The 13,897-nt window shown below is 39.4% G+C and overlaps 1 protein-coding gene across 5 annotated transcripts in view; it reads left to right on the top strand.

Moving 5' to 3' along the window:
• The window catches only part of LOC115583819 (dihydropyridine-sensitive L-type skeletal muscle calcium channel subunit alpha-1-like), a 277,692-nt gene that overhangs the window by 8,735 nt on the left and 255,060 nt on the right, over positions 1-13,897 (top strand). For 4 of the 5 annotated variants that reach the window (XM_030421006.1, XM_030421010.1, XM_030421009.1 and 1 more), the window contains 5 exons: positions 3,695-3,837; positions 5,363-5,515; positions 7,323-7,528; positions 8,958-9,061; positions 10,560-10,705. In XM_030421006.1, coding sequence (XP_030276866.1) covers positions 3,695-3,837; positions 5,363-5,515; positions 7,323-7,528; positions 8,958-9,061; positions 10,560-10,705 — 752 coding nt within the window. The remainder of the gene's footprint in view (positions 1-3,694; positions 3,838-5,362; positions 5,516-7,322; positions 7,529-8,957; positions 9,062-10,559; positions 10,706-13,897) is intronic. The other variant, XM_030421011.1, reaches the window with a different exon arrangement.

Genomic DNA, 13,897 nt, shown 5'->3' with positions numbered 1-13,897 from the left:
TTATATCCTTTAGTTATGATTTACATAGATCTGAACCCAAAAGCACAACTGGGGTCCCGTCGTGGCAGGTAGATTCACCAGGAGTGATGAGGGTGAAGGAGTCGTGGTGCAGCGAGGCATGGTGAGGTCCGTCTTCTCGAGCGTACTCACTCGGCAGGAAAACACAGGAGAAGAGACGGCTTGCTGGCAAAATCCACAGGCAGGCAGAGCAGTAGCAAACACGAAGCTGCAAAGTCAGTACGGCAATCTGAGGCAAAGCAGGAGAGGCACAGAGAAGTTAGCTACACAAGCTAATCACAGAAGCACACTGCAAAAATACACTAGAGAGCCGGGATGTGAACAACCACATAGACTGACAAAACAATCTGGCGACGAGCAGGAAGGAATCCAGAGGCTTTAAAGGGAGTTGATTGCAGAGTGGATTCACCTGGCTGCTGCCTGTGGAAAGGAGACCACGCCCACATGCACAGAACAGACAGGGGGAGAGACACAGGAGGAAAACAGACAGGGAAAACACACACACAGGGGAGAGGGCAGGGCTGCCATGATAGAATCATGACACCTTTACCAATAACCTTAAGAGACCACTCATTTAATGTGTATTCACAGAAGGTTATTACATGTCTGCATACAGGAACTAATGATGTTATGTCTAGACAATCCACAAAAGTACTATGAACTTGAGCCTTTGGGCAATACAGTTGAGAGCTCTGGAAAATGTTGTGTTTTGTCTGGCCCAATTCCTGCAATGACCAAAAGCTCAGAGCCTTTTAGTCGACTTTTTAGCCTGCATACATGGATGCAGAACTTCGCAACTGCCACTGGACTAGGCTTCGCAAGCAAATTTGACTATTTTTGGACTGAACAGGACCTGTTTAAAAGTGATGGGTTACATTTGAATAAGATGGGTACCAACAGGTTGATTCACAATTTCATGAACTTCACTGTGTTCAGTCTAAAATGATATCTTACCCAGCTAGACCCTGCCCAGTGTCCTAACCTGGCATCCCATAAGCCTGTCCCTGACAGTGCGGGTCAATCTGGTAGCTCTGGAGTCTCAAGTGGACATCATCAAACAAAAAGGTCTGGGGGTTATTAACATGAATGTGTGTAGTTTGGTATCAGAATCAGATTGGACTCAACAAACAAACGCTGATATCTTTGTTTCCTCTTAAACTTGGTTGCCTTATATAATTGAGGATGAAGACATTGCAATTGCTGGCAGTAATGTTTTCAGGACTGACAGGCAAGGTTTAACAAAAGGGGGAGGGATTTCTGTTTTTATGAAAAAAAGCCTTTCTGTGTCTGTTGTCAAGCCTATAGCCCTTTTTAGATAGAAAAGGCAGCACATTTGCCCCTATGTAAAGGCAGCAATGTGCCGCTCTGTCTTTCCAAAACGGAGGCGTAATATTCCTCCTTTTCCAAAAGTATGACGTGATGTGAAGCACGAAGTTGGGCTGTGAACAGTGACAACAAATTTGTCTTCAAAATAAGAGCTTTACATTGCACCCCATTGGAGTTTAGAACTGGGTTCTTAGCGGGGGGCTTTTAATTCTAAAGTAATGACCGCTCAAAGCTTGCTGCTACAACAACAAGCAGACACACAATCAAACAGCTACAGAGACCAAGGAGAATCTAGCATCTCCTGGATCTCAGCGGCTGTCCAGTTGCTCATCTTAATGTCTGTGGATGAAGTGATGGACTGACTGCTGTGATCAGCTGATTCTTGGTTTTAAAACTCCCCGGCTGTGGGTCACACAACAGTGCAGGTCACTGACACCTCCACCAACCTTATGCAGGGGCCGGCACATTGACGCCTCAGATTTAGATAGCAGGTGAGGCGGAAATAAGTGTACCCTACGAGGCGGCAAATCGGCGGACCAAAACAGATTCCCAATTTGCTAGCCTCTGTCTATAACCGCGTTTTAGACTGAGGCGTTTTAGACGTTTTAGACCTAGCCACACAGCTTATATTTAGGCCTCAATGTTTTGAATATTATGCGCTAAATATCTTTTTAGGGAACACTGCATATTGTGAAAATGTATTTCTTATCAGGGCCTATTGTCCATCTTCTACAAAGTCTGGTGCTATTGAGAAATTTTTTAAATTAATATCTGCCCATGAAAAGTCAGAAATTATTTTATTATCTGAATTTAAACTTTTCAACAGCTGTGTCAAATATTTGTAACAATTTGAATTTAACACAGTTAATCACTGCTCCTACAAGGCCTAACACAAATATTCCTGAGCGTGGTTCTCTTTTTAGACCTTATAATAGGCCACATACGTTTAAAGGTAGTGGTGTTCTTCCACTTAATTTCTGTGATCACTGTCCCATTGCCTGCACTAAGGACATTAGACTACAGAAATCACAATATCTAATATTTTTTTAAAGAAATGTTAAACATTTTGTAGATCAAGAATTCTTGCATCACTTACATCTCAGTGAAATCTCATGCTCTGCTTCTGTCACTGACCATCATATTGCTCTAGATCACTTCATTAGATTCTTTAATTCTGTTGCACACAAGCATGCCCCTTTTCAGAAACTAAGAGTAAAAAACAGAAGCAATCCTGCCTCTGCATCCTGCACATGCCTCTGGCTTGAAATCTGAATAGCAGGATTTTCATTCAGTGTCTTGCCATGATTGGAAAAGCCAAAGCATCTTCTTATCTCTCGTCCCTATCTGAGTGTAGTAGAAATTCATTGACTCTTTCTGTCAAACAAGCACAGTGTGATGCCTTTAACAAGCACTTTGTTGCTGCAGGCAATTTATTTGAAAAATCAGATTTTTCAGCTGTTGGATGACTTTAATAATTATCGTCCTTCCTTCGGTGCATGAAGCTTTTTATAATGGCCTTGCTGCTTTTATAGCACAGCTAGCAATTCCTTGGTGGTTCTCCCCTTCTCATCTTTAAACTGATTTTTTCTCTGTGTGCGATGTCTTTAAGTGAATGCTCAGGCTGTGGTCTTTTAGTTCAGCCTCATCTTTGTTGCAAACAAAGCAGAGAGCTTTACCACCAACCTCAGTGAAAGTCCATGACTCATTGAACCTTCATTAGGCATCAACTTTTTGTTTTTTAAAACTATTTTTTAGTAGGTGACTTAAGTTCGTATCTCCATCAACAGGACTGCACAAATACAATTAAAATAAACCACCAACACAACCTACTGTGCCTCAGTTGCCTCAGAGCAGATGACAGTCTGACTTCAAACATCACTCATGTCAATCAACTGTGACAAGAGGAAGCACACTCATGACACAAGTATTTCAAAATTGAAGTCAATAATGTCATTTGATTGGATTTTTTTCTTTGTTTGTTTCATGAATAAAATGGTGTGGTTCATTGTCACGGGTCAGATAGAACCATCATAGGAGGGGTGACAGTTGTTTTCGGGAACAAAGATTACAGACTAGGAATGATTCAGGTTCTTGTTTGCATTTTAAGCAGCAACTCTGACATCAAATCATAGTAATGATGTTGACAAATAAGACAATGCACAAGAAATTTAGTGGTATCTCTGCAGTTGTGGTAATTGAATACAATTCTGAATCCTCCCTCTGAGGCTGAGACAAGATTGGCTAAAATGAATGACATAAGTCATTAATTTCACCACCCCCCACCCTGCTAAAGCCCTTATTCTCACAATAACAGAGAAACACGTAATATTTTCTGTTTGTATCTCTCCAGTCTGTTTACTGTGGCTGTGGATGCCATTAACCACATCAGTGGTGTTGAGGCTCCAGTTGGCGAAAAAGGTGGTGGCTTTGACATGAAAGCTCTGCGGGCATTTAGAGTCCTTCGACCACTCAGACTGGTCTCTGGAGTCCCCAGTAAGTTTACTGTCGAATCAGACACTAAACTGTACAGCTAAACTGTATTTAATTTATAGAATGTATGTAGTTTAATTTCCCAGTATATCAATAGTACCATGTGTATTTTATCATTAATTTTACTTTATTTGTAGCGGTTATTTCATTCTAAAATTTGCAGTGGCTTGCAAAAGTATTCATACCCCTTGAACTGTTCCACATTTTGTAACGTTCCAACCACAAATGTAAATGAATTTTATTAGGATTTTATTTGATGGATGAACACAAAGTGGTGCATAATTGTGGAGTCGAAGGAAAATAATTGGAAGGAAATTCATTTACAAATAAAAAACTGAAAAGTGTGGCATGCAAAAGTATTCAGTCCCCTTTACTCTGACACCCCTAACTAAAATCCAACCAATTGCCTTTAGAAGTCACCTAATTAGTAAATGGAGTCCACCTGTGTGTAATCTAATCTCAGTTTAAATACAGTTGTTCTGTGGAGGCCTTGTTAGAGAACATTAGTGAACATGAACAGTTACATGAATCTCAAGGAACACACCAGACAGGTCAAGGATAAAATTGTGGACAGGTTTAAAGCATGGTTAGCTTATGAAAAAATATCCCAAGCTTTGAACATTTCGCAGAGCACTTTTCAATCCATCATCCTAAAATTGAAAGAGTATGGCACAACATGGCCATCCACCTAAACTGACAGGCTGGGCACGGAGAGCATTGATCAGAGAAGCAGCCAAGATGCCCATGGTAACTTTGGAGGGGCTGCAGAGATCAACAGCTCAGGTGGGAGAATCTGTCCACAGGACAACGCTTAGTCATCACCCTGAACACACCATCCCCACGTGAAACATGGTGCTGGCAGCATCATGCTGTGGGGATGATTTTCTTTAGCAGGGAGAGGGAAGCTGGTCAGAGTTGATGGGAGGATGGAAGTTTGAGCTATTTTGCAAGGAAGAATGGGCAAAAATCCCAGTCTCTATATGTGCAAAGCTGGTAGAGACATACCACAAAAGACTTGCAGCTGTAATTGCAGCGAAAGATGGTTCTACAAAAGTATTGACTCACTCGGGAAGGCTGAATACTTTTGCACGGCACACTTTTCGTTCTATCATTTGGAAAAAAAATGGAAAATCATGTATCATTTTCCTTCCACTTCACAATTATGCACGACTTTTTGTTTGTTTATTACATAAAATCCCAATAAAATGCATTTACATTTGTGGTTGTAATGTGACAAAATGTAGAAAAGTTTAAGAGGTATGAGTAAATCAATGTTGACAGACAGGCACTAGCTTATTTTAGTAACAGTTATTAACCATAGGTGAATCCCTTGTAATGTGTTGTAAGGTGTCCTTGAGTGCTTTGAAAGGCACCTTTAAATGAAATGCATTATTAATATTGTTATTAATATTACTATTATTATTAATATAGAGGAGAGATTGCTTCCTTGAAGAGAAAATGAATTGCAGTACATGACATTTTTTAAATATTATTATTATTTTAACATACATCCTGTTTTTCCCCTCAGGCCTGCAAGTGGTGATGAACTCTATACTGAAGTCCATGCTGCCTCTTTTTCACATCACCCTTCTGGTCCTTTTCATGGTCACCATTTACTCCATTATGGGACTGGAGCTCTTCAAGTGCAAAATGCACAAGACCTGCTACCACACAGGCACAAGTAAACATAATTATATGTGACAGTAAAACCAGGGATGCATGTGATTAGTGAAATGGTATTGGGGCCATATATCACCCATTATCATGTATTGAGATAGTCAACCCAAGACACTGGCTGGTATTTGTCATTTTAAACTTCACTGTCTTTTCTGTCTTTAACATTCTTTGGACTTTCAGTCATGGCAATCAGTTTGTGCACATAATATTACTCTATTTGACATCAGTTATTATTTTGTCCCTCAAAAAGTATGCAGTCACAGGAGAAGTCTCTTTCTTTTGCTTTTTGTAGCTGAATGCTAACCCTACATGCCAGGTGGTTCGTTTCACAAAATGGTTTGTATAGCAGAACCATCCGGAGAGTTGCCACTAGAAACTGTGTGGAAAAGGCTGGCCACAAAATATACCTTACACATAATTGAACAAACCATCTGTGTATCGCCTTACATCGTGGGCAAACTACAACCAATCGGGTTAACAGTAGGAGAGTGCTTCCAACAGCAGATCCAGCTGGTAAACTAAACTCTTGCCAAAGTCAGCAGGGAAAAAAATGAAAACATCTTTTCGATGGTGAAAAGCCTTCATTGCTATTCATTGCCCCTACTTCAAAGACATTAACTTTCCAGATATCAGTGATGCAAGCAGCATCTACGCTAACATGTTGAGGAGCCCCTATTGTCATTTTTTTTTTCAATCAACAGACACTTGACTAGCTGGTTGCCACACCATAAACCACACATGTCACTGTGGTCTCATCCCACCAGTGTTTCCTCATATTCACATGTGTGTTTGGCCTCAAGTGCATATCTTAAAGCCTGGCGAGATTGGTGTGCGAGCTCACATAACCATGTAGCTCATGAGTTGCAAGGCATCGTTTTTCAAGGCCATATATCATGGAAAAATTCATGGTCCCTGCAATTGTTTATCCTGTCCAAACTGGAGGCAAACTGCACAATATCATTTTTAAAAGTGAGTCAAGTGTAAATGATTTTTTTGTGGATTTTTTTGGTCATTTTGTCCACAATTACTTACACTGAATTACTTTTAGAAGTGATCACCTTAGTCTGTTTGGACAGGAGAAACAATCACAGCCACCAAGAGGCATTGATATTTACATATTGCAAGTGATGATTGTATTAGGAAAGAACTAAAAACTACTTTCTTTGAAACATGTCTTTAACATTCAGTCACATGTCTGACACAGCATAGTATTTTATTAATCTTTACTTAATCCAAAACTACTTGATGCGTCTGCCTCAGGTAAGGGTATGGTAAAAAAATAAATAAAAGATTGCTGAGGTTGATGCATTAACATAGTAGAACATTTGCCCAAGCTTGAAAAGATGTGTATGAAAAGTAGCAATCATCAGCCGATATTGGCCTATCACAGACATAAATGTACAGTATCAGCATGAATATTGTTGATATTGGTCATCATGAAAACTTTTTGATTTTAAAGAACACAATTCATAAATGCTTGGAATGATATATATTTAGTATTAGTATTAATATTAGTATTTAGTATTGTAAGTAAAAAAGTCTACTCACAATGTACTTTATACATTTTCAATTGAGAAATTAAGATCACCTGTATGGGATCAGTACTATGTATTGGCCAATGCTTCGTTTGTTGGTTTTGGCAGAACAGGCATTGGGGAAGAAAAAGTCAGATAGTTACATTTCTAAGTAATACTATAATGTGTAAAGGTTTGTTGAATCTTTTGACTATACAAAGCATTTTATTGTCCCACAAACATAAATGCATTGAGAGATCAACCAAAACATGACTATTACCCTCTTCTGACCTTCAGACATTATTGCGACAGTGGAAAATGAGAAGCCAGCTCCATGTGCCCAAGCAGGGAATGGTCGTCGTTGTACCATCAATGGCACAGAGTGTCGAGCTGGCTGGCCAGGTCCAAATCATGGAATCACCCACTTTGACAACTTGGGCTTTTCCATGCTGACTGTCTACCAGTGTATCACCACACAGGGGTGGACGGATGTCCTTTACTGGGTAAGGTTTTCATCTAGTGTAAAAGTAAACTGGTTTACTGTAATCTTAAAAGTTGTTTTTGTAGTCTTTATTTATTCAAGTTCAGTTTTGATTACATTACAAAAATAGCCTTTATTATATTTCTGTTTCATTTCGGTGTCTATGTAGTCTGCACGATATATCATTTGAGCATCGCCATCGCGATGTACGTGTGTGCAATTGTCACATAAGCAGAGCCTGTGATGTAGGACACAAATGAACTCATCTAATTTCAAAGGCACCTGACACACACTGTGCATGCAGAGTGTGCATGCAGACTCTGCAGACCCGCACCCGAAGGAAAATTAGACGGACTCATTTTTATAAATGAAAGTAAGCCAGCTGGGGAATGGGAGTTCTGGGAGGGCGCAAGCATGCATGAGCCCATATGAAATATAAATGCTGATCATTTTGAAATGCAGCGGAACATAAAGTGCTATTCAGGTCAACTGATGAAAATTCCTGTATTTTTTCATATCGCAATATATATCGCAGGGTTAAAAAAAATCGCAATGTCAGTTTTTTCCAATATCGTGCAGCCCTACTCTGTAGTGACATAATGCGCTAGCCCAGACAGCCTTATTGGAGTGCTATCTTTTCAAAGTTGCGCCCCTCGCTGTGTAAGGGTTATTATGATGTCTTCCATCCTGATGCAGTATCTTTAGAAGAATAGTTACATTCTTGCAATATGCATTTCAGTAAGCCACAGTGAAGTCACTACATCTTAGTCATTCATAGTATTCTGACCTCTTTTCTTCTTCCATACAGTTTTGCAAGTTATTTCTGCATACTTTCAGCACAATTTAAATATTTAAAAGTTTAGCTCTCCAAGAACATTTTTGCCTGTATCTTCTTTTTTCCTCTCTACTTTGTAAAACTTTTCATAAAATGTTTGTTGATGAGTAAATTAAGCTTGTTTAAGTTTGAGTTAATAAGGTGAATGGTTGTATTTGGCCGTTTGGCACGTTTTTTCCATAATAAAACGTTTCAAACTGCTTGGTAAATGCCTGCATCTTACCTCCATGGGCCCAGACATTCTAAAGTCTCAATCCAAGACCAAGAGAACCCTGATGACATTTTATGCATGCAGAGTTTAGCATGTCATAAGCTTTTGCAGTTTAGAGTTGTTTCGATAGTAACTGATTAGCAGTGTGGTACACTTAGCAAAATACGTCCTAGACCTTCTCTGTAGAGGTAAATAAATAAATTATAAATAAATATTGATGTTTATGCCTACGGCACCAGAAATGTTTTTTTTTCCCTACGTAATTACCCGTTAAGTGTTTAGTTTTCATTTGGGAAACGTGCATATTTCTAAATCAATATTTATTAAGATTATTACAAAATTTAGGGTACACCCTTGTATTGTATGATAAATAGAATGTACAAAAAAGTGTGCTTTTTCTGACAGGTAAATGACGCAATAGGAATGGAATGGCCATGGATCTTTTTCACAACACTCATCCTGGTTGGCTCCTTCTTTGTGCTTAACCTGGTTCTGGGTGTACTCAGTGGGTAAGGATCCCCTAAACCAGTGGTTCCCAACCTTTTTTCCTTGAAGCCCCCCCTTACCTGTGGTCCAAGACAAGTCAGGCCCTGCCAACCCCAAACCACATACACTAAAAGAATAAAATGATTAATTACAAACTCTTATAATTTAAATGTGGAGCAAAAATGGTTCAATTTGGATTATACAGAGTTTGATTATCCAGTTGGGTGTGTTATGGGGATTTTATAAATTTAAACCTCTGGGGTCCAGGGTATAATTGACAGTTTTTGACTATTTTTGATTTTGCCATGATATTTCCCCTTAAAAACTATTTACCTTGCCTTGTTTGGTATCATCATTTTCAGCTTAACCTCACATGTGGCTGTACAGTTATTTTTTTGAGATTAGTTAGATTTTTTACTGTGAAAACCACAGATATGTTTAAAGAACCATTTTTATTACTTATAATAAGGGCTGTCAAAAGATAAATTTTTTAAATCGCATTTTGTCCATAGTTAGCTCGTGAATAATCGCAAATTAACATACAATGCGTGTTTCTTTTCTTTTTAATACCGAGCATTGATCGCACGTTTAAAAAAATGACAGTGTTAACTTTGACAGCCCAGCTTATAATGCAAACATAAATTGTTGTTTGCTAAATTTGTGCATAAGTTTTTGAAATGTACAAAGTTATATGCAACTATTTACTTTTTAATACAGGAAATGCTTCAGGCTCAGGTCTCCCTAAGATCCTTCCTGCCTGCTGCACATTCAGCAGTCTCCTCACTGTTTTGACTCATTAAACAAAAAAAGACTCCACTACACACAAAACACTACATAACACAATAACTATACACTCCAAACATGCTAAATGTCACAAATCTCTCAACTCTCAAAGCTCACTATCTCTATCGCTGTCCCTATCACCGTCACTGTCGCTGTCACTCTTTCGCCGCTGTCCCTCCCACAACTTCCCCCTGTTCCCCAGGAACCAAATCACTTGCTTTGCCATATAATTTTATGATTGGCTGATGTGGTGCCTTTTCCACCAATAGGAACATGTTTTCCAAACACTTCCTGCTTGCGGACACTTTCGTGAGAAAAGCCTGTTTTTATCGCTTCTTCCTGCTCCAAACACGCTGCAAATGTGATGGCAATGTTCGCAAAAAGTGTGGCAGACATTATTCATTGTAAGTCCGGTTTCACTTGGCCTACCAATGTGCCAGCACGTCCATCACCCTCATTGATGTGCACAAAAATAATTTTGGTAACCCCACAACCTCAGAGCAGACAAAGTTGTGCGCACCCCATGTGATCTCTGGCGCCCCCCTGTGGGGGGCCCGGACCCCAGGTTGGGAACCACTGCCCTAAACCTACATGCTACCCTTTCATTAATTATTTCTGCCTAGTCATGATTTACACATTGCTCTGTTCATTTCTCCCTGCCATTGTGCCTGGTTTTCACATTACTTCACAGATTGTTCTCTGTTTTGTGTCCAAATTGGCTGTCTTGTCTCCCAATAGTGAGTTCACAAAAGAGCGCGAGAAGGCCAAGTCCCGTGGAGAGTTTCAAAAGCTTAGGGAAACCCAGCAGCTGGATGAGGATCTTAAGGGCTATATGGAGTGGATCACTCAGGCTGAGGTCATGGATAATGACCAGGAGGGACATGGTAAGACACAAGACACAATATAGAATACAATACAATAGCTGTAAAATAGAACAGAATTCCAAGGAAATGCCTGGATTGTTTTTTGGAGGTGTCAGACATGTCTTATTACTAATTAATTGACCCAGATGTTTGAATGTAAATTTTCTGTGCTGGTTTAGTTGAGTTTCAATGTATGTTTCCAATTTTCTTTCATCTGAGATATATTATTGAGAGCAGTCCTGATCTCTTAAAGCGAAACTCTCGCCAAAAAGCAACCAAGGCTTTATTTGGGATTGAATATGAGTCAAACCTTCGTGTGAAAGCATAATTACGACGAAAGAGGCACTTTTAAGATTTATCATAGTTTCGGTTTTGGGCATGTTAATTTTGAACGGTAGTGCATGGGGCAAGACATCATAGCATCAAAATCGCTATTTTTAGAACACTAAGAAGGCTCGACATAACATGAAACTTTGCTCGTAGCATCACTAGGGTCTCTACTCATGAACAAGAGCATTGAGAACATTGTTTGTGTACACAGAGTTTATGAAAAAGAAGGTTTTTGAACTACTCACGTTAGCTGCTGCGCTCCTGCGCGTCGCCGTCATGCCAGACAAAAAGTGTTGATCCCCGAGTGCGACCTGACAGGCAGGAGAGTAATGGTGAACCGCTCCTCAAGCATGCCTGCCTGCGACCTGACAGGCACGCTTGAGGAGTGGCTAGCGGCTAGCTTTTTGGCTAGAGTTTCGCTTTAATATATTCTAGTGCTAGAACTGAAGGTCATCAATGCAGAAATCTATTCAGCGGACTGATATATTTGCAAATTATGCTTGTAATTATCAAAACATTATAATTAATATTATAATTATGATAAATGCAGTCTTAACCCCCTAATGTAGTGTCCTTTACATTTGGGACTTATTGTTTGTTGTGTGCTACTGCAAATCAAAGGTGATCTAAAACTTAACTCTGTACCTGAACAGTGAAGCTGCTGTTCCATTTTTAACATGCTTTTCATACTTGACCAGCAGACTCACATGTTGAGTGACCTAGCTCAAAAATATTTGACATAGTCATAGGTTTGTATGTTCGTATGTTGTTATTGGAAGTGTAATATTATCTCATTTGAGTTTGACCAGACCAGAGGAACTGTCCCATTCTGAAAAATGAATGCTCACTTAGTATTAAGGCAAGCTCTCGTATAATCTCATTATAACCATTAACTAATTTATCACATAAACAGAATTATGTATACCACCTGCAATCAAATGGACTAAATCTTTCCTGAATTGCCATGTGGGTTTTAAGCTGTTCTAGCAAGATCCCAAAGAACAGGCCTTTTAGGAATGTAGTTAAACAGCAAACACACATAGGGAATCACAAATATTTCATTTCATACACCCAGTGTGAAGGAAATGGTAACAGACACACAGAATAACTTAATGTTATTCTACTTGACTTCATGAGGTGCTTTTTATTTATTTCCTGGTTGTCAGAACATTTTTTGTCAGATATATTTTGATGAGGCACCTTCACTAGACACTGGGTTTCTTGTAATTAACTTTCCAACTGTCTGTGTTGAAAAAAGTTGTTAGCCATCCAAATACACATTGTTGATCATGCTTTAAAAAGTCTGGATTTAGAAACTAGTGGTGGTTCAGAGATCAGAGGAGTTGATCCTGTGGTAGAATCTGATGGTGCAGATGGGATATTGAGCCATTTCCTTATTTACATTTGGTTTAACTAGCTGTATAGTTATCTCTGGCATTTTAGGCCCCCTTTGATGCATGTGTTGCAAAACAACAGCGAGGCCTGTAAGGAAAACCAGAAACCTTACAACAAGGCGCTCTCAAACTAGCAGGACTTTAGAAGAAAGGAACTGAGGGTCCAGCAAATTATACTTTAATGCAATGTCCATCCCAAATTCTAACCCTGCTCCCTATTGGACCAAAGTTGCCGCAATCAATGAAACTCTGGTATAAAGACCTTGACATGACTCAGGGCTTAATGGCAGTGGAGCCCTGCTGCCCGTTGCATTTCCAGGGTAACGCAATGCTGTGAAGAAGCTCCAGCTTTTATTCAGCAGTTACCGTAAGTGTGTGTTTTTTGGTGAAACATTTGAATTTGTTTTGACCTAGGCTACAGTTCCTAACCTGCTGGACAAGACAGAGACTGTTTTCCTTTTCCTTTTTGTTAGAATATTCTTTATTACGTTTTTTTTGAATCCATGGAAGAACTTTGTTCAACCCAGTCGTTCCTCATCGCCTGCAGAAGGAAGAACATTTTCTTCAGAAGGAGACAGGACTATTGAGGCCCAGTCCTTCAACCTGATCGATCCCGCTGTTTGCTTACACAACACTTGCTGCCAGGATGCTGCAGCTAACCCCACACTTGCATGCAAAATGAGTTCGAGTTGGACGGAAGCTAAAGGAGCTAATTAGCGCTGATCCACTCAGTACACTCACGTTTCTGTTCAATCGGCAGACAGTAAACAAACCTTGGTTCGCTTGCCGATCTATGACAGAGAGATGACTGCTGTGTATCCCACGGCTGTTGTGTTATTCATTGCTGTTGGCGCTTGCTTACCTTCCTTACCTTTTTTCTAACCTATATACATACATACACACCCATATACACATATTCAGGGTGACACACACACGTGTCTTGTGAGTGACCCTCACCGAAATTTCCTTCGGTAAAATACTAGGTAAAAATTTAAAAAAAGAAAAAAAATAATTTCCTTGCTGCTTCTTGAAGGACATGCTGAGACGTGCCAGGAAACTGGGCAGCAGCCATTGCTGAAAAAGAGGCAAGACAAAATTCCTTATAACATAAAACTTCAAACTTTAATCCCCTACCATAAAATTCCTTACAAATAATCCATAGTGTGATTTAAGCAGCACATGACAGTTTAAAAAGAATAATGTTAAAAAAAAAAGAAATTCAATACATTATCTATATTTGCTTATTTTCCTCTGGGTTTCTCATGCCAGACTTTGCACGTTTCAGTCTTAGGCAGTAAACACATTTACTTCTGTGACAATTACAGTTTTCAATACACCACATTTGCGTGTCTTATACTGTACTTATGTACATGACAATAAACAAGGAAATGACAAATACAAAGTCTGTCTGGCTCAGCAAGATTTAAACCCAAGACTGTGTTTCTATGAGGCCACAGTAGGTCATTTAGAGAGGCAAATTAAATACATA

Source organism: Sparus aurata, chromosome 6, assembly GCF_900880675.1.
Source record: "Sparus aurata chromosome 6, fSpaAur1.1, whole genome shotgun sequence".
NCBI lineage: Eukaryota > Metazoa > Chordata > Actinopteri > Spariformes > Sparidae > Sparus > Sparus aurata.
The sequence above is the reverse complement of the archived record's forward strand: the minus strand, read 5'-3'. Positions and strand labels throughout refer to the sequence as shown.